The sequence below is a fragment of the Capra hircus genome, chromosome 20 (genome assembly GCF_001704415.2).
Source record: "Capra hircus breed San Clemente chromosome 20, ASM170441v1, whole genome shotgun sequence".
Classification (NCBI taxonomy): Eukaryota; Metazoa; Chordata; class Mammalia; order Artiodactyla; family Bovidae; genus Capra; species Capra hircus.
In genome coordinates, this window is record NC_030827.1 from 33,729,808 (window position 1) to 33,751,233 (window position 21,426).

At 42.5% G+C, this 21,426-nt stretch overlaps 1 protein-coding gene across 1 annotated transcript; it reads right to left on the reverse strand.

The window, feature by feature from the left end:
* PTGER4 (prostaglandin E receptor 4) lies at positions 7,639 to 20,776 on the reverse strand. The gene is made up of 3 exons (XM_018065503.1): positions 20,297 to 20,776; positions 18,911 to 19,838; positions 7,639 to 9,572 (listed from the first exon to the last, which is right to left on the reverse strand). The coding sequence occupies exons 2-3, from the start codon at positions 19,793 to 19,795 to the stop codon at positions 8,979 to 8,981; spliced, it is 1,479 nt and encodes a 492-aa protein (XP_017920992.1). The 5' UTR covers positions 19,796 to 19,838; positions 20,297 to 20,776; the 3' UTR covers positions 7,639 to 8,978.

The window sequence follows — 21,426 nt, forward strand, 5'->3', positions numbered from 1 at the left end:
TTGTGTATATGTACCACAGCTTTCTTATCCATTCATCTGCTGATGGACATCTAGGTTGTTTCCATGTCCTGGCTATTCTAAACAGTGCTGCGATGAACATTTGGGTACATGTGTCTCTTTCAATTCTGGTTTCCTCAGTGTGTATGCCTAGCAGTGGGATTGCTGGGTCATAAGGTAGTTCTATTTGCAATTTTTTAAGGAATCTCCACACTGTTCTCCATAGTGGCTGTACTAGTTTGCATTCCCACCAATAGTGTAGGAGGGTTCCCTTTTCTCCACATCCTCTCCAACATTTATTGCTTGTAGACTTTTGGATCGCAGCCATTCTGACTGGTGTGAAATGGTACCTCATTGTGGTCTTGATTTGCATTTCTCTGATAATGAGTGATGTTGAGCATCTTTTCATGTGTTTGTTAGCCATCCGTATGTCTTCTTTGGAGAAATGTCTATTTAGTTCTTTGGCCCATTTTTTGATTGGGTCGTTTATTTTTCTGGAGTTGAGCTGCAGAAGTTGCTTGTATATTTTTGAGATTAGTTGTTTGTCAGTTGCTTCATTTGCTATTATTTTCTCCCATCAGAAGGCTGTCTTTTCACCTTGCTTATATTTTCCTTTGTTGTGCAGAAGCTTTTAATTTTAATTAGATCCCATTTGTTTATTTTTGCTTTTATTTCCAGTATTCTGGGAGGTGGATCATAGAGGATCCTGCTGTGATTTATGTCGGAGAGGGTTTTGCCTATGTTCTCTAGGAGTTTTACAGTTTCTGGTCTTACGTTTAGATCTTTAATCCATTTTGAGTTTATTTTTGTGTGTTCCACCTATTCTTTTCTCAAAGAATTCTCATAGATTTGGTATCTTGTTCAATAGTGTTTATTAGAACTAACAAATGTTGTCACTTAGTCTAACAGTATCCTTTTTGGGAAGGTTTAAAATGACAAATTAAGTTTCAAAAGTAGGTAGAACATAGACTTTTGTACATTGTGTCACATTGAGTGATAGTATCATTTGATTAAGAATCCCCCAAAAAAGTCCATTCGTTGCACTGTTGATATGTCTTAGACTTTTATAATCTATAGGTCCCTTTCATTTTTTTCTTTGCAATTTATTTATTTTTTAACTGAGTTGCCTGTCCTTTAGAATTTTCTACTTTTTGTGTTCTGTCTCTTGCATCCCACCTAATGTCATTAATGTTCCTCTCGATCTGCAGTTCAGTTCAGTTCAGTCGCTCAGTCGTGCCCGACTTTTTGCGACCCCATGAATCACAGCACGCCAGGCCTCCCTGTCCATCACCAACTCTTGGAGTTCACTCAAACTCACGTCCATCGAGTTGGTGATACCATCCAGCCATTTCATCCTCTGTTGTCCCCTTCTCCTCCTGCCCCCAATCCCTCCCAGCATCAGGGTCTTTTCCAGTGAGTCAGCTTTTCACATGAGGTGGCCAAAGTGTTGGAGTTTCAGGTTTAGCATCAGTCCTTCCAATGAACAACCAGGACTGATCTTTAGGATGGACTGGTTGGATCTCCTTGCAGTCCAAGGGACTCTCAAGAGTCTTCTCCAACACATTTCAAAAGCATCAATTCTTCAGCGCTCAGCTTTCTTCACAGTCCAACTCTCACATCCATACATGACCACTGGAAAAACCATAGCCTTGACTAGACAGACCTTTGTTGGTAAAGTAATATCTCTGCTTTTCAATATGCTATCTAGGTTGGTCATAACTTTCCTTCCAAGGAGTAAGCGTCTTTTAATTTCATGGCTGCAATCACCATCTGCAATGATTTTGGAGCCCAAAAAATAAAGTCTGACACTGTTTCCACTGTTTCCCCATCTATTTCCCATGAAGTGATGGGACCAGATGCCATGATCTTCGTTTTCTGAATGTTGAGTTTTAAGCCAGCTTTTTCACTCTCCTCTTTCACTTTCATCAAGAGGCTTTTGAGTTCCTCTTTACTTTCTGCCATAAGGGTGGTGTCATCTGCATATCTGAGGTTATTGATATTTCTCCCAGCAGTCTTGATTCCAGCTTGTGCTTCCAGCCCAGCGTTTCTCATGATGTCCTCTGCATATAAGTTAAATAAGCAGGGTGACAATATACAGCCTTGACATACTCCTTTTCCTATTTGGAACCAGTCTGTTGTTCCATGTCCAGTTCTAACTGTTGCTTCCTGACCTTCATACAGGTTTCTCAAGAGGCAGGTCAGGTGGTCTGGTATTTCCATCTCTTTCAGAATTTTCCACAGTTTATTGTGATCCACACAGTCAAAAGGCTTTGGCATAGTCAGTGAAGCAGAAATAAATGTTTTTCTGGAACTCTCTTGCTTTTTCCATGATCCATCGGATGTTGGCAGTTTGATCTGTGGTTCCTCTGCCTTTTCTAAAACCAGCTTGAACATCTGGAAGTTCACGGTTTACGTATTGCTGAAGCCTGGCTTGGAGAATTTTGAGCATTGCTTTACTAACATGTGAGATGAGTGCAGTTGTGCGGTAGTTTGACCTACATTTCTTATAAAATGATTTGTTGTTGTTCAGTCACTCAGTCATGTCCAACAACCCCATGGACTAGAGCACACCAGGCTTCCCTGTCCTTCTTCATCTCCCCCAGAGCTTGCTCTAATGCATGTCCATTGAGTCGGTGATGCCATCCAAGCATCTTGCCCACTGTAGTCCCTTTTTCCTCCTGCCTTCAATCTTTCCCAGCATTAGGGTCTTTTCCAGTAAGTCAGCTGTTTGCATCAGGTTGCCAAGCTATTGGAGCTTCAGCTTTAACATCAGTTTTCTGGTAAGAATATATTACAGGTGGTTTTGGATACTTACACCAAAAGTTAAATACTTCTGGCTATCTCTTTGTAATATCAGATTATCATTGCCTAGATTTATTGTTTCATTAGAGGCCACAAAATGGTGATAATTGTTAGAATTTTGGTGCTAGAAAACATCTTTAAAGGAAAACTTCTCATCAATTATTTTATACCATAGAAATGATTTATGTAGTACAGGCAGTTTATGTATTGGAGGCTTTGTTCTCCCCCTTTATTTAGCACTTTTCAGAATAATAGGTTGGGTGTCCAATATCCTCCAAAAGTGACTAGTAAGTGTTTTATTTTTGTATCATTATGAAGTCATGCATTGAGGTATATATATGCTATGTTTCAGTTGTTGCAGTTATTCTTTATATTGATGAATATAATCCTGAACTTCAGTAGATCGTGCCAAGTTCATTTTTTTCAATGGTTCTAATTTTGTATCAGAGTTTCTAAAGCATGCTTGGTATTTTCAGGCTGTAAAATTTTTATGAATATGATTTGTATATAAGGATATATATATATATACATTCAGTGAAATTACAATAATTGTGATTTCAGTGCTTAATTCATTTTTAAAATTTGCAACATTAAGTATTGATTTTTTATTATGGAGGAATATGATTTGGCTGTCTTTCATTTCCCTGATATATTTACTTACAACTCCTGTACCCATTTCCAATACAGTTGATTGTAATTTTGGCCTCAATCTATATTCATTATTAATATGACTGTGTAATTATTACACATAGTTGATCTCACCAGGTCTATTATTTTCATTTTGCTTTTCAAATACTTCTCTTTGTCTTTCATGGAGTCAATAATTGCCTTATTGTTATGTTTCTTAGTTTTCTATGTAGTATATATTACAAACATCCACTCTGACTAATAGAAATAGAATACTCGCCTCAATATTCCAAATATAAAACAATCCATTAATTTTCTTTTCTTTCTTTCTTGGTTTTAATCTAGAGCCATCTGGAGCCCCCCTAGTGCCTTTTACACAGCTTTACTTGTACCTCTGTGGATCTGTTGCCTTGAGTTCTCTTTCATCATTGTTCTTGGAATTCTCTTTGCTTCCTCCTTATATTGAACTCAAGAAAGAGAAATATTTACCCAGTTGTTCAGATTTCAGTGTAGGGACTTGCTGGGACGCAGTTGTTATGACGCAGGTATGTTTGCTGTGCCCTGTCCTCCTCTTCTGTGGTGAAATGGGGTAGATGACCTAAAAGGGTAAATACAAGGTTATGAATGAATGTTAGAGATACTGATATGGATAGAAGGACAAGAAGCCCAACTATCTTTCTCTCTTTTCTTCCAAAGTCCTTCCAGCTTAGAGTTAAAGCCTCATGTGTGACCCAGGGCAGCTCCAGGTTAGACAGTAGGGTCAAATGTTCTCTCTTGCTCTGAGTCTTTTTTTCCTGATTTCATTTTTGGTGTACCTGGAGAGCAATCTTGAGATAATACTTCCTGCCTCCTAGATTCAGGTTCAGTGGTAGTGGGAAAGTGAAAGTGCAAGTCACTCAGTCATGTCGGACTCTTTGTGATCCCATGGACTGTACAATCCATGGAATTCTCCAGGCCAGAATACTGGAGTGGATAACCTTTTCCTTCTCCAGGGGATCTTCCAACCAGTGGATCAAACCCAGGTCTCCTGCATTGCAGGCAGATTCTTTACCAACTGAGCTGTGGGGGAAGTTATGAGGGTGGTGGGAAGGGGGGACTATGAAAGCATCCAAGTTCATGGCTTGTTTCATTTTGAAGCTGACAAGCACTTTAGGGAAAAATCACTGTTTTGTGTAGTGCAGATATTCTGCACTCAGTCTAAGGCCAGAGGCATGGCTCACAGGGAATACTGCTGTGCCTTGAGTTTTCCATGGCCGCCTGTGGCTGTGGCTCCAATAAGGAACTTGTGGAGAGAAGTGGCTGTAATTTGGGAAATGATTCTTGCATTCCATGGTTTTCTGGTCAGAGTACCATTTGAACTGCTGTATCAGTAGCACAGTTTTTTCTGACTTGACCTGGTTGGTTAGATTATGAGATTGTCTTAAAGATTATGAAAGTTAAAAAAAAAAAAAAAAGGGGAAAGTGTTAGTTGTCGCTCAGTCATGTCCGACTCTTTGTGACCCCATGGACTGTACAATCCATGGAATTCTCCAGGCTTCTGAGAAACCTCTTAGCAGGTTTCTCAGTTCATGGAATTATCTAGGCAAGAATTCTAGAGTAGGTAGCCATTCCCTTCCCTAGGGGATCTTCCTGACCCAGGTAATGAACCTGGGTCTCCTGCACTTCAGGTGGATTCTTTACTGTTTGAGCCACCAGGGAAACCACTGGTGTTGCAGTTATCTTCCTGTCTGTTATATCCTATTGGAACCAGATAGGATTTAATACTAACCGTTTAGATGAGAACTGACCTACAGAGAAAGTTAGGGGCTCTGAATGGTCAGAAACAAGTCTACCACAAACAACTGTCTTTGCATAGCATAGTTGGTAAAGCTTATAAATAAAAATGGACTAGATGGTGAACAATGCTGAATGTTCTTTTTAGAATAAGCCAGCCTCAACAATAAAAAGACATTGTTTTGGAATGAATTGTATCCTCTGAAATTCACATGGTAAAGCCCTAACTCCCAATGTGACTGTATTTAGAGGTGGGCCTCTAAGGAGGTAATTAAGGTTGAATGAGGTCCTAAGAGTGGGTCTTAATCCAGTATGACCAGTGTCCTCTTAAGAGACACCGGGGATGCGTGTGTACGGAGAAGCCCAACGTGGTAAGATAGGAGAAAGGCAGCCATGGCAAGCCAAGGGGAGAGGCCTGGGAGAAACCACATCTGCCAGTGCCTTGATCTTGGACCTTCAACTTCGAGAACTGTGAGAAAATAAATTTCTGTTGTTGAAGTCAGCCAGTTCATGGTATTTTGTTATGGCAGCCCTAGCGAACTAATACAGACGTATAAACCAATTAAAAAATGCATAGATGATTTGAATGGCCATTTCTCCAGAGAAAATCTACAAATGGCCAGTATGCATATAAAAAGATTCTCAACATTATTTGTCACTGCTGCTGCTGCTAAGTCGCTTCAGTCGTGTCCGACTCTGTGCGACCCCATAGACGGCAGCCCACCAGGCTCCCCCGTCCCTGGGATTCTCCAGGCAAGAACACTGGAGTGCGTTGCCATTTCCTTCTCCAGTTATTTGTCACTAATAAATGCAAATCAAAACCTCAGGGAGATACCACTTCATACCTACTGTGTGCTCAGTCATCGTCATGTTTGACTCTTGCGATCCCATAGACTGTAGCTCATTAGGCTCCTCTCTCCGTGGGATTTTCCAGGCAAGAATACTGGAGTGGGTTGCCATTTCCTCCTCCAGGGGATTCTCCCTGATGCAGGGATAGAGGCCCGTCTCGTATCTCGGCAAGCAGGTTGTTTACCATTGCGCCACCTAGGACAGTGACATTCTGGTGGGTGGATTTGCTTGCATCAAATGCCTCTGACAGAAGTATATGGATCACAAATGCTGAGCGTGAGCACAGGGTGACTCTTGAGGGCCCTGCTGAGCCATACTTCATTAATCCAAGAGAGTGAGGAAGTGAATGGATCAAGATCATGGGGAAAGGAAACCCTGATCAGCATGGACCCTCTGTGCTCCTCATGCCTTTTAGGATGACTATAATTTAGAAGACAATAACAAGTATTGAGGATATGGAGAACTTGACATTGCTGGTGGGAATATAAAGTGTTGCAGTTGGGAAAACATGTGGCAGTTCCTCAAAAAATTAAATGTGTAGTTAGTTTATGACTCAGCACTTTCACTCCCAGATATATACAGAAATGTCTCTCCCAGATATAAAGCAGTATCTCCCCCCCCAAAAAAAAGTTGTACACAACTGTGGCTATCAGCATTATTAATAATAGCCAAATTAGGGAATTAATTCAAATGCCCATCAGCTGATGCATGGATAAACAAAATGTGGTATATTCACACAAATGAAATATTCAGTTCAGTCACTCAGTCGTGTCCGACTCTTTGCAACCCCATGAACCGCAGCATGCCAGGCCTCTCTGTCCGTCACCAACTCCCGGAGTTTACAGCTATAAATCAAAAAGTACTGATTCATGCTATGTGAGTGAAACTTGAAAATATTATGCAGATAGTAAAGGCCACATATTGTATGATTTCATGTATGTTCAGAATAGGCAAATCCATAGAGATGTAGACCAGGTTGCCCTGGTCTAGGGGGAAAGATGCATTGGGAGTGACTGCAAATGCGTATGTGGTTTATTTTGGAATTAGGAATGATGGTTGCACTCTGTGCAAATGCTACAATACAAGGAAAATGTTATTATATTTGAGATTTATTTCAATTAGGAAAAATAAGAATCAGCTAGAATCAGCGTTCTGGGTGGTGAACCTGAAGTAAGGGACAAGTGAGAGTATACCTTGACTAGTATTGCTAACTTCTGAATAAGACTTTGTTTAGCATGACTGATGCGTGCATGCTAAAGTTTGAAAAGCAGAGATCTAGAGAATTTACAAGTAGGAAAGGCCACAAGTCTATGCTAATGTTTTAATAATAAATATTTAGATTCTTTACATGTAGCAGGTTAAGCATAATACTGTCTCTGCCACCATCCATACAAACTGGTAATTTTGAGCACACTTTGCACCCAGATCTTGGTTTCTTAATGCCATTCTTTATTAAGTGGCTCCAAGCTTTGTGCTATTCTTGCAACTTTACGTTGGACATTATTTGTAAAATAAAGAAGTTAAAATATTTCAGTTTAAAAAGATGGAAGATGACCTGAAACACACAAAAATCACACAAGTTTCCAAAACTGATGATATGGAACTCCAATTGAGTGTATTTATTTATTATAATCTCCAAAATAATTTCAGTTGGCACAACTGCTTCTTAAAACCACATTACTATCAGGCTCAATTTAATTACAACCAAGCAATTCACGAAGACATTGTAAGCAACAAAACATGCTCAGTATTTCTTTGAGAAAGGTGCTTCAGATACGTGCACAGCATGACTGGGCATTACACAAAACTTTTAGAAGATGATTCTTACATGCCCAAGTGTGGTACCTCTTCTGTTGTGACATCTGTGAAAGGCTAATCCTTCCACACCTCCTGTAAAACCCTTCATGGTGCAATCTGCCTTTCTCTTAAATTTTAAAGAATATTCTAAGTCATTCCTTAGGAAAGTAAAACTATACACATTTCCAAGGGGGAAAACAAGCTGCTTACTTTTTATATTATACACTTCAATTATGGGTTACTAACACTTTTTTAAAGCTTTGTTACATTTTTAAAAGTACCAGCTAATGAAGACAAAAGTACAAAATATTTATCAGCATGTTAGGTTCTCCTGAAATCACAGTTTTCTGGATAGATACATGCAGCATCACTAAACGTTTTTCACTATGTATTACACATAGCTTGGAAAGAATTTTAATATTTTGGCCTGTAATGTCCATGTCTTAAATAGCATTTTGCTTTATTTCTTTAATAGTGCTAAACTCTTTAAAAAAATTGTACTTATTTTATAGATCTGACTCACTGAATTTTCAACACCATGGCCTCACCTTGGTTATGAAAAATATCTTAACATCTGCAACTTCAGCTGGTTATACTATGGGGAGAGGGATTACCACAACTTTATTATACCTCGTATTAACAATAAACCTTCTCACAGAGAAGAAAATACTTTAAATACCTTAAATCATATTTACAACAATAAAATTCACATTTCATGCTTTAGTGAGACTCTTAAATCATCCACAGGCAGTCCTTTATGGTTTATTGGAATAGAGCCCTTCTGTACATGGACTTCTGCTGTGTGCCACATATAAAGCTCTTGATTTTATGAAAATAGCAAAACTTATGCTGTCCTCCTGTCAAGTAGAAAAACCGAGGGTACATCTTCCCAGCCATCAAGTTGTCACCGAAACGCTATTATCACAGCAAGGTGGCAGCCAAGGCTTCGGACCTCAGGACCCAGAAGGAGCAACTCGTCTGTCTGCAAAGTGCTCAGAAGCCCCGGTGTTCTCTAATGTGCGTGATAGGATGAAAAGAGCCCTCTCAGCACTGGCCAAACAGCTCACTGATGTGTCTATTGCACGGGATCTTCAAAGCTTCCAGAAATAGTGCTGTATGTCTTCCCTTCACTACTATATACATTTTTCTGATAAGTTCAGCGTTTCACTGGGAAACGTGACTTGCAGGGAGCTCCCCTTGGGGGCAGGCCCAGTCCTGCAGCTCCCGCCCACCTCGTCCACCAGTAAGAAGCTCTCCGAGTCCTGCCCCTGTGAGGAGTCTGAGGTCTCCGATATCCGCAGAGTCCTAAGCGACGTGCTGTCTATTTGGGTCAGGCCCACGCCGGGCACACCTGGCAGCAGATTCCTGCCTCCCCCGAAGCCGTTTTCACTGAGTTCTGGCGTGTACAGGAGGGTCTGCGACGTGCTGCTGATCTCCTTGAGCTCCCGGGAGAGGAAGGAGCGGGAGTGGCCGGACACGGCGGAGGACGTCCTTCTGCTGTCTGAGCAGTGCGGCCCCGAACGCTCCCTGCGCGACCCGCCGATGCGGCAGAAGAGGCATTTGATCTTCTCTATGGCTTTACTGAGCACTGTCTTCCGCAGGAGGATGTATATCCAGGGGTCCAGGATGGGGTTCACAGAAGCAATTCGGATGGCCTGCAAATCTGGGTTTTTGCTGATGACTGGCTCCAGGTGTGGCCGATATAACTGGTTGACGAACACCCGCACCTGCGGAAAGGAGATGCCCACGTTTAGTGTTTAGCATTCATTCAGCAACTGGGAAAATATTTGCATGCAACGTCTAAGTTAGTAGCCTTGAGAGTGCTCAGTCGCTCAGTCTGTCCGACTCTTTGCGACCCCATGGACGGTAGCCCGCCAGGCTCCTCTGTCCATGGGATTTTCCCGACAAGAATACTGGAGTGGGTTGCCACGACTTCCTCCAGGGGGTGTTCCCGCCGCAGGGATCTAACCCAGGTCTCCTGCACTGCGGGTGCGACTGAACCATTAGTAACATTAGCTGCCCTCTTTTCTGTTAATAAATGCCAAGAGGGACTTCCCTGGTGGTTCAGTGGTTAAGACTGGTACTTACAATGGAGTGGGCCTGGGGTCAATCCTTGGATAGGGGAACTAAGATCCCACATGCCTTGGAGCATGGTCAAAAAGAATTTTGAAACTTAAAAAAATTGCCGAGAAAAGAGCAGCATATATAGAACCAGGAAGACCACCGATTACCATTTATCAAGTTAGTATAACTTTAATATATCAGTAACTACCTTATGAATAGCTTCTCTAGGTCAAAGATGGATAAAATAATGCAATGTGGTGTGTACAGGTAACATAGGCATAAAGGTTCCTGGAGAAGAATTTTATTAACGTCATTTCTGTGCTTTCTCACAGAATAGTGAAAAACTTTTAAACTCGGAAATTTTAAACCAGTATTTGAATCTGTTATCATCTAGAATGGCCAGAGAATACTTTTTATTTTCTCTATATGAAGCTGTTCCCTAGTTATAATAATAATCTCGTGTTATCAACTCTTACTTCAAAAACCTTTTCCATAAACCAATTATGTGTCAATAAATAAATAATAAAAAAAAAGAAAAAAAGAAAATCTTTCCCAGTTAGGTTTCTTTTTCTTCCTCTAACTGCATTCCTCACCTAGATTATTGCATCAACCACCAAACTGGCTTTCCCATCTCCACTTCCTGTTCTCTCCAAACCATCCTCCAAACTGCCACCAGAAGATTATTTCTCAAATGCCGATTTGATTATGCTACTTGGCTGCTAAACCTTCACTGGCTCCCTGCTGCTTGGGAACTATAGTTCTGTTCAACATCTGTCACTCTTGAATCCATCCTGAAGTCTCCACTGGAATCCACCCCTCCTTTGTATCTCTGGAGCATTTTAGAATAAATAGCTGGGAGCACTCTGGAGAGACCAGACTCAATGAAGAGAGTATAAATTTGTAAATTTGAGGAAAACCATCATTTTATTCCTTAGTGGGAAAGGCACTTCTTATTTTCTCTCTCTTTTTAAAAATTAAAGTACAATATTATATAAATGACAGGTGTACAGTATAGTGATTCACAATTATTAAAGGTAATAGTCCATTTATAGTTATTATATAAATGGAGTACTGGCTATTATATAAATATAGTCAGTACTGGCTATATTGTCTGTGTTGTACAATATATCCTTGTATCTTATTTAATACCTAATAATTTTACCTCTTAATTCCCTACCTCTATATTGTATCCCCCTCTCTCTCCCCATTGGGAACCACTAGTTTGTTGTCTATATACACTTCCATATTTACTGCTAAAGAGTAGATCTTAAAAGCTCTCATCATGAGAAAAACATCTTGTAACTAAGTGTGGGGATGGATGTTAATTAGACTTATCATAGTGATTATTTTGCAATATATACAAATATCGAATCATGCTATACACTTGAAATGAATATAATGTTATATGTCAATTATATCTAAATAAATATGTATATATAAATACACACACACACAAGACACACACCAAAAAACCCAAAATTTTACTGTTAAAGGATGATGATGCTATCTGAGTCTTACTTCTAATTCCACCAGGATCATTATATAAAAATCTCACACTAATTCATATAAAATTAGTGGTTTTTAAGGTAATATAATTATTTGATAATTATTACTTGCCATTAGTAACTATTTTAGGTCAGGGAGAAGTAAGAGGTGAGTCTCACAGCCAAGAAAGATGCATTAAAAACCATAAAAAGAAGAAAGAACTATAAAAGCATAGCTGGAGCCATTTAATCAAGGGCAAATATGTCTACCATTAAGAAGAGTTGATGACACTGCCACTTTGTTATACAGTATGATAATATTTATGGTGTATGAATCACTAAGAAAGAATAGGGATATTTTAGAATTATAACAAATGGGATAAAAAGAAGCCTAAAACATGTAAATAATTCTCATTAATCTGCAAAAGTCAACTTAAATGAAACATTTCTAAATGATACTAGATCAGTGGGGTGTAACTATATTTCTACTTCTTCCTATATTGGAATTTAGACCTCAATCAACTACAGGTCTATAATCCTTTATCAAGAAGTTGCTATTGTTTTGATATTCATTTGTTTTGTTTTCAGTTGCAAAACCTGAACTGACTAGACCATGATGCTATTTACAATTTTATTTATTCCACTTGATGTGAATATTCCCATGTTTTGCTCCAGAGGTCCCATTCCAGTTTCTGATGGGGATATTACATATATGTAGATTACTAAATTACTTTTCTAAAAGCCAAGAAATTCTGAATTTAAAACACACTTGGTCCTAAATATTTTGGATAAGCAATTACATACAGCCCTGTAACTCTCATAGAATAAAATGATAAAATGGCTCTAAGATGAAATTATTCCCTTGATCTCTGGAAGACAGCCAAATAAAAAGTGTACTAGAATGAACAACAGTATATGATGACTACGCTTTTTTTTTTTTGGCCAAACCACACAGCATGTGAGATCTTAAGTTCCCTGACTAGGGAAAGAACTCACACTCCCCTGCAGTGAAGTTCCTATGATGACAACTCTTAAAATATTTTTAGAAACTATGTTTGTATAAATGATTCAACCAAGACAAAGGATGACTGACTTTCTGTCCTTTCAAAAACCAATGGAACAAAGCATCTTGGTTTCTTCCTACCATACTCTTCACTGAGGTTCTCAGCTCTGCCTGGGCACAGAGATTCCCTCAGGTCTATGGGCCTTTTCTCAGATGAAGTGTTACTGAAACCAGGAAGTTTTGAGAACCTTACTTAGATCCCCCACTCTGTTGGTGGCTGATTCTGGCCTGGGCCTCAGGTCTCCAAATTACTTTCATGTTGCTTTTTCTGTTTTACCAGGCTAGCTAGCTTTCTGCTTAAGAATTATCTCCTGACAATGGAATTATTGGTAAAATACAAAGCATATATTTTACTCACATCACACAGTAGGTTGTTAAGGGTAAAAGAAATGATGGATTTAAATCTGGATTTAGTATCAGGCCCTCCTCTGAGTGTGCTGCTGCTGCTGCTAACTTGCTTCAGTCGTGTCCGACTCTGTGCGACCCCATAGACGGCAGCCGACCAGGCTCCTCCGTCCCTGGGACTCTCCAGGCAAGAATACTGGAGTGGGTTGCCATTTCCTTCTCCCCTCTGAGTGAAGCCTCTAGAAAAAACCCTAGGCGGGATTTGGGTGAATTTGAGACTTCTAGCCAGTAGGTGGCAGTGTTGCTCTACTTGGGAGTTGGTCCCACAGCCCTCCCTAAGAGGTTTGCCCAGCTGCTTCAAGACCCTCTTTCAGAACAGAATTTTAGGTCTAAAGTTTGCATTCTTAAAATTTTAACATTGAAATACTTCATTGGTAGTTGTTTCTCCCACCGATTCCTTGAGGGAAACACATTTACTACTGAAAGGAGGAAATTTTTTTAACACCTGAAATGGCTGTAGAAGGAATGAAATTTGTAGCTATTTAAGGGAATAAACTAGGAGTTACTATTTATTTTTTAAAATTCCTATGACCCTTCAGAAAAGTCAGTGTTGTAAAAAAAATTAATAGTGAACTTTCATAATCAAGGTGACAAGAAGCAAGCAAAGAATTATTTTGTGGCTCACTTCATGCTCAGTAGTAATTAATTGAAACTATAAGGGCATGAAAAGGAGCCTTATTTCAGTGTTCCATGGTGTGTGTCGGCGGGGGCGCGGTGGGCAGGGGACTTACAATTAATATAAGCTAGTGAACCTGGTCATTTCATGTCTTCTCAGGAAAGCAGAGCTCATGGGGTAGCAACAAAGATGAGTATGAAAAGCAACATTCCAAATGTATATGAAAACACTCTCAAAAGCTGGTAAAATGATTTGAAAAAAAATGAAGACGGAGCTTTCCTTTGCAGCGTGATCTCAATGGAGACTGACTTGAATAGAGAGAAAGAAGACAAAAGTGAGCAAAAGCTCCACGCACTTCACTAGATTTCAAAAAACCACAGCCATCTCTGCCTCACTTTAAAGGCTTTACTTGATTTGCTTCCCCAAAGGGGTAGACCCCAGATTAAGCTGGGACCATCCACAGCAGGACTCCAGCGTCACGAAGGGAGGAGAGAGCACTTTTCTGCAATTCTTGTCCAACAGGCTCTGTATGTTACACAAATAAACGTGTTCAGGCAGTTTTCAGTGTTGGAAGAGTGTGCTGCTGAGAAAACCGAACCTCTGAGTGGGAGGCAGGTGGGGGAACACCTTAAAAGAATTCACTGAATACAAACAATGTATGTAGTCTCTTGCAATTAGTCCATTTCAGCTATAGTCTGTAGTCTATTAGCTGCAGATTTGCACATGTGGCTTATTGTTAGAACTGGCATACATGACAATATTCCAAACTTGTTGAGGACGGCTAGAGATTAAGATTCAGGAACATAACTTGGAAAAAACATGATAAACCCAAAATTAAATGTGATGATGGGAAAGTTATAAGGAAGGCTACATGTTATAAAGATAAATGCCCAGTTCTGTTCAAATCCTGGCTCTCTGCTCCATATAATTTATGAGCAAAAACATGAAAGGGCTTAGTACAAATATGTGGAAGCTTGGCTACTGTGGAGTACATCAATAATACGAAAACCACAGCTTAGAGTCGCTTTGGGGTATAGTTAATGACGCGCATGGTATCTAAAACACATACTTCCTGTTTAATGAATTAACCTGTTGGCAGGGAATGTCTAATTGAAGAGGAATGTTGAAATTTTGATTAGACTGATTTGGTAGTTGACGGTCGAAACAGAAATGCTTTCCAATAAATGACGATAACCAGTGATTGGATTTGTATGTGCTCCTTGTTCTGTTCCGAAAACATGCAAGGAATGATCTATGTGTGATCAGTTATCTAACTGCCCTGTGAAGGGTCTAAAATTGACACAGCTGTTACTAGAAATTCTTCCCACCTCCTTTTTTTTTTTTTTTTTAATTTAGTGACAAAAATCTCTAAGTAAAGGAGAGTGGAGAGAGTTCTTGGGTGGGTGGTGGAATGAGAGCTCAGTTCTCCTTCCCTCTGCATCACTGACCGGCCATTTAACTGCAGACCAACTGCTTCACCTCTACAGGTCAGTGTGCACACTGAAAATTTACTTCTGAAGTGTTTAGTTTCTTTGAACCCTTAATTTTCAACATTCTAACAAGAACCTTCAAGAATTACTTCAGTTCTGGGGGGAAGAGATCTTGTTAGCAGATGTTCCATAAAATCAAGCCTTGACAGGTCAGCAAAGCATGGTGCAAAGAGCCTTAGACTAGGACTCACTCACCCAGGAAATAGCATGAAATAAAGTCATTATCTGCAGTTGAGGAATCTGAGGTGCAGAGACAGTGAAAATGTTGGTCAGCCCTCCTGTCTTCCTAGAGCTTTTTTAAAGATTCAGAGGAAAAGCAGGGAAAACAACCTTACTTTTATGTGCTGCTCCACAGTCTTCAAGGTACTACTCCTGGGTCTGCAATTTTATGTTCTGGTTAAAATTCTGCTTTTCGGAATTGGTACTTTTTTTAAAAAATTTAGCCAAATTTATTTGAAAAGTAATCAAATCCTTCAGGTTCTGCTGTAATAGTGCCTGGATTTATGGCATTCTTCATGTACCTCTAGATGTGATTTTTAACTCATCTGGGACCCCATCAGTTTCTTTTAGTTTCCACTTCCAGTCTGCCTGCAGTGAACAAAAGTGTATCTATTTACACAGTTTTCCTCTGCTCTAATAAACCTTTGGCGATCAAATGCTGATGAAGGCTTATATAGACAACTATACTAAGGAACCAAATAAACACTTAAAGGAAGCTATTTTCTAAGTTTCACTCCTCCCAGGCAGAAGATGAATCAAACTGGCCATTCTACTCTTAATAGAGGTGAAGGCTTCCTAATTCAGAGTAAGAAGAAAGAAAATAAAAGAAACAAGTAAGCAATAAATACTGCCATAGCATGCCTGTGCGTGGGGGAAAATGCCTTTCAAATCCTGTAGTGTAACCGTTTAGCCCTAGGCCAAAGACTGGGTTACAATAATGTCTAACATTAGTAACAAAATTAGGTACCAGACATTGATCCAGCTGCAGCATTTAACACCAGGACCTTAGGCTGTCTCACTTGCATATTTCTAAAGAATTCATTCCCTTTTATTTATTTTGAGCATAAACGCTTTCACTTCTTTAGCTTCTCTTGTATTTCAAAAACCAGAGACTGCTTATAAACAGAACAGACAAAATGACATTAACCTTGTCCCACTAAACCTTGTCATGCAATGTTCCCTGTTGACTGTATTTACATCTTTTCTCTTCATTGCTTGTGACTCACTTTAGAAAATTTTGCAACTTCAGCACAGTTCCTTATATAACTGCAATTAATTTTTCTAACCTTTCTCAAATTTCCATTCCAAAATCTATTTTATGAGATATTTATATTTTGGAGAACAAATTAAAATTGACTTTTATACTAAATGCAATATCAACTGCCTTCTAAGAGCCACTGTCGTTTTTCTTTCTCTGGTATCCGAAAGATACAAATGTGGCCGCTTTGCAGTGATGCTTGTTTTCCTTATGTACTGTAAGTCAAGATTTGTGAAACTGCACATAAACTGTATTTGCTCTATTATTTCCAAAGCATTTTAAATGTTTGGAAGGGTTTGATTTGCCTCAAATAGGATTACCAACCAACTTGATTTGATAAAGTTAAAAGAGATTCTTCATTAGTTTCCTTGAAACTGAAGATAGATCTGACTGTTTTAAAAGTCAGAGTTCAGAATTTTTCAACTCAAATTACAACATGAATGTGAGAAATGTGGAAAAAAAAAAAAAAAGCCAAGAAAGTTGTAAAAGTGATCCAAGGAAGGCTACAGTTGTGGATGCTTCCCTTTTAATTCTTTCAGTCATTGCTAAACTGTGTGTGGGTGAGTAATATAATGACATCATTCTTATCATTAATTTACAATTAAATCTGTTCTGAAGCTACCATTACTTGTATGATTTCTTATTACTTCCAAAGGTATGTCTATGCGATTATTTCTCAGCTGAGCCATTTTCAATTTGCAGGGTAAAAAGACTTAATATCACTACACAACACTGACTTTACAAAGAGTAGACAGTCCTTGTTAGTTTAAATGTGGTCAGTCTGCAAACCACAAATATAACTCCTATAATTTCTTGCCTCTTATTCCTCAAATAATGTCAAAGTCTTTGTGATAAATGGCTTTGCCATCAGATCTACCATTTCAGCCCATAAGAAGCTTTGAAGAGAACAGTTCGTCTTTGACTGGGTGGTCATCAACAGCTTCGCATGCTTGCCTCCAACCAAAACACAGTTTAAAAGTTCTGTGCGTGTTGCTAAACCTGTAGCTCTGATTCCTCAGTTCCTTAAAGTGGATGTTCTGTAAATAACAACCACTCACTCTGGCATTTACTGTTCTGTAAAACATAAGGCAGAGGCCACAGAAAGAGGCCCCAGCGAGAGAGTTGTTTCTTCTAAAATCTCCCTCTATTCTAAAGGTGCCATTACAGACAGTAAAATATGTTTATGTGGCTCAATTAACTCCGTAAATTATCCTGGGCCCTGGGATGGTTTAAAGGCCCTTTTGGCCAATCACTGGCCACCTTGCAGTTCCATTTACAGACGGAAGGAATTTTATCCATCTGTAATTTTATATAATATTTTATATTAAAATATTTTATTAGATATAACATCAATTTTATGATATATTTTTATCTTAAAATCTCTGAACAGTATTAGTAAGGGAAAAGATGGAATAATACCCTATAACATTTATTTTCTCATGCTCCCAATCAGCGTTCAAAAAAAACCCCAACTTTTTCAAGTTGATAGTTTAGAATTTCCAGGAATGCGGTGTTTTGAGATATAGAAAACCTCAGGACTAGTTGCTTTCATGAGAAACTCTAGATGAAGTATTTATTATGTGCATCTGCCCATGGGTCTCTAGTGCAAAGAGAGGAGAGCTAGGCAGACTTTCAAACTTACTGCTTGTAACATTTTAAAACATTTTAAAAGTTAATGCACAGGCAATTTTAAAGAAGATGGTGTCCTTAAAGGTACCAAAACCCAGACTCAGACACACTGTTTCGAAGGCCAAAATTAGAAGTGTTCTAGGAGGGAGACATGACGTCATAATACAGAAGCAGCGTCGGGGTTAGATTGGTCTGAGGTTCATCTCAAGTTGCACAGCTTTGGCTTGGCAATAAATAAGGTGACCATCTCTAAAGCCCCATCTCTCTAGAAAGGCACTCTACCTCTCACAGTTGAGAATGTGAATTCAATACCCCAGATGCATCAGCCTACCCTCAACAGGTCCCCTGAAACACCTTGCTTTCCTGGCCCCTAGAAAGAATGAAGCTCTGGGCCTCGCCCGTGGAGGACCACATGTGCACCGAGATGTTTTCCCGGGGGACTCACTGCATGGCAAAGAGCAAGGAATTTAGCTTGACAGTCTAGTTCTGCGGGATTATTTTAAGCAAGTAATTCCCAGTGTAAAGTGAAGGAGTTAGACCAAAATGCATCCAATATTCCTTCAAGCTCTAAAATTCGACATAAGCTACCAAAAGAAAAATTTTTTTAAAAGGACATAAATCAGAACACTAAAAACGCTACTACTGTAAGGAGTGGACACCAAACAAATCACCGGCCCCGACGGTTCGGATTCCGCCTGAGGATGGGGCTCAGTCACACTACTACAGCGGTTTCCTCTCTACATCTGACCGAGAGCGGCGCGCGTTCTCGGAAGGCTCAAGGCCACTGTCAGGCAGCCAGAGGTAGGGGCTGTCCCGGGAGGGAGAGGAAACCAGGCTTTCGGGGAAAGAAACTCGGCGATGTAGGGGAAAAGCACCTGCTGCACCTCGCTAGCGATGGGGCCTAAAAAGAGCCTGGGCGTGGGGACCCCAGTCCCGACCTGGAGGAGACACGTCGGTGGCCGGTGGCCGAGGAGAGGGAGAGCAGGGAGCGGGAGATGGAGGAGGGAGGTGGACGCAGGAAAAGGGCCGAGTGGGGCCCTGACCCCTGCCACTCACCACAAGTGGAATGGAGCAGATGAGCACCACCAGGGAGGTGGCGATGAGTAAGATGACCATCTGGATCTCCGCACCCGCGATGCGGCGGAAGCTCCGGCGGCGGCGAAAGTCGCTGAGGCGCGGCAGGGCGGGGGAGGAGGCGGCCGGGGGAGCCCGGCAGGCGGTCGGGGCCAAGGCGACGGCGGCGGCGGCCGCGTGGTGCTGCTGCTCGGTGCCCAGCGAGGTGCGGCGCATGAACTGTCGGTGCATGCGGAGCAGCGCGCCGCACACGAGCACGTTGCAGAGCACGGTGGCGAGGATGAGGAAGGAACTGAAGCCCGCATACATGTAGGAGAAGGCGGCGTGCGCTGTCACGTTGGTGGTCCAGTCGATGAAGCACCAGGTGGCCGGGTACTGCAGCCGCGAACTGCCCAGGCCCATGCTGGGCAGCGCGCAGAAGAGCACGTTGGACGCGTAGACCGCGAAGAGCGTGAGCCCCGCCAGCCGCTTGTCCACGTAGTGGCTGTAGAAGTAGGCGTGGTTGATGGCCAGGTAGCGCTCGATACTCATCGCACAGATGATGCTGAGCCCCGACAGGCCAAAGAAGAGCAGGATGAAGGTGCTGTACTCGCACAGCGCGTGGCCCCCGGGCCACTGGCCCTTCAAGTAGGTGGCGATGGTCACCGGGCTCACCAACAACGTGCCCAGCAGGTCGGTGACCGCCAGCCCGCATACCAGTGTGTAGAAAGTCGTCTCCTTCTGCTCTTTGCGCGACTTACAGAGCACCACGATGGCCACCAGGTTGCCCACCACCCCGAAGATGAACATCACCGCCGGGATGGTCACTGGGCTGTTCAGTGGGTTGGAGGCCTGGGAGGATGATGCATTGGTCCCAGGGGCGGTCATGGTGGTGGCCGACGGTACACTGCCTTGGAGTGCGAGGCTGGGTCTGTGGAGAATAGGAGAGAGACGAAGAAGCGATGAGCAGAAATTACCACCTGCAAAAAGGTGTCAGACCCGCTCCCGAGAAACAATATGCTGATGAGAGATCGGGGGAGCAACTCGATCCAACATTGTGGACTGCAGTCACTTACCAACTGCAGCAACCTAAATCTCCAGGCTCCGGATAAGTCCTGCCGGCAGCACCACTCTACGGGCATTAATATTTATACGTTGATACTGTCTTTCTCTCCTCTCCCCAACCCAGCTCATTCCACTGCCAAGATGAACAAGACCTATCTCAAGGGAAAACTGGCTTGCTCGTTTTCCCGACAGATTCTGAGTCAATAAAAGTCTCGCTGAAAACAAGTTATGGAAGATAATTTGAAGAGAGCACTCTTCATTTCCTGGCTACGCTCAAGGGGCGCCCGCACCGCTCTCTGCCCAGTGCCCCCAACCCTGTCTCACCTGTGGCAGCCGCGGAGGTTGCAGTTACGTAAGCCCCCAGGGTCAAGCCTCAGATGTCCTGGACAAGCCTTCAACCTGCCCTCAGCCGTGCCCTGCTCAGTGTGGAGCTTGCCAAGCCTCTGCCTTCTCAGAGCCTGCTCTCGGTGGCTGCCAGTTTTCCGGAACTGGGGTCAGTGGTCAGCTTTCAAAAACTTGGAGAAACAGAAGGGCAGCGAAATGGGTCAGTAAAGCCCGATCATGGATTGCTTTATTCCTTCGTCTTTTCCTTCGTTTCTTCAAAGACGATCCAAGTTTTGCGGAGCCCGCGGGAATCGTCCGTGGGCGGACAGCTCTCAGGTGTGCGGCGGCACCGCGCTGGTGGCACCGAGCCTGGGTACCCGGCTCGGGCCGCCCTCCTCCCCAGCCCAGGGCAGCGCGTGCGGCTACCGGGGCTGGCGGCTAGAGCTGAGGGCGCTTCTGACGCCCTGGGGGCGGCTTGAGGTCCTCTCGGCCCGAGGCTCTGACCTGGGGCGGTTCATCTTCCTCTCAGGCTGCCGGGTTTCCAGCTCCGCTCTTGCCCGTCCAGCCTCTGTACAAACTTTTCTGCAGCTTCAAGTTTCCCTGGCGGGGGCGGGGCCACACAGCGCGCGGCCTGGGCGCCCATTGGCCAGATGTGAAGTGGGCGGGGCGCTTGCTGGCTCCTGTGCGCAGAGAGGAAGCGCTGCGGGCCGGAGGGCGGGGCCCCGGGCGGCGCGGGTCCCACCGCGCCTCGGCCGGCTGCCTGCCTGCGGCTTTCCAGCCCACCGCGGGGCTGGGATGGTGGAGGCTTGGCCTCCCTGCTCCAGGCAGGTGGGGCGGAAAGGCCGCGGTCCGCGGGGACTCTGGGGGGAGTCCCGGTATTCTCCTGTGCACCCTCTTAGCTACTTTGAACTCGGTATCCAGGGCAGACAGCTCTGAAACCGGCATCTTCCTCGCTGCCTCCTTCTCCAAGTGGGCTATTTCTCGCACCTTCTTCAGCCGGGTTGCAACATCTGGGTGCTGGGAAGGGAGGTCAGCGGCTTAGGATTCTACCTGGGAGCTGTCGAGGTGTGTGTGTGTGTGTGCGCGAGTGGCTCGGGGAGGAGAAATAGGGTGCGTGCGCGAGTGGCCCC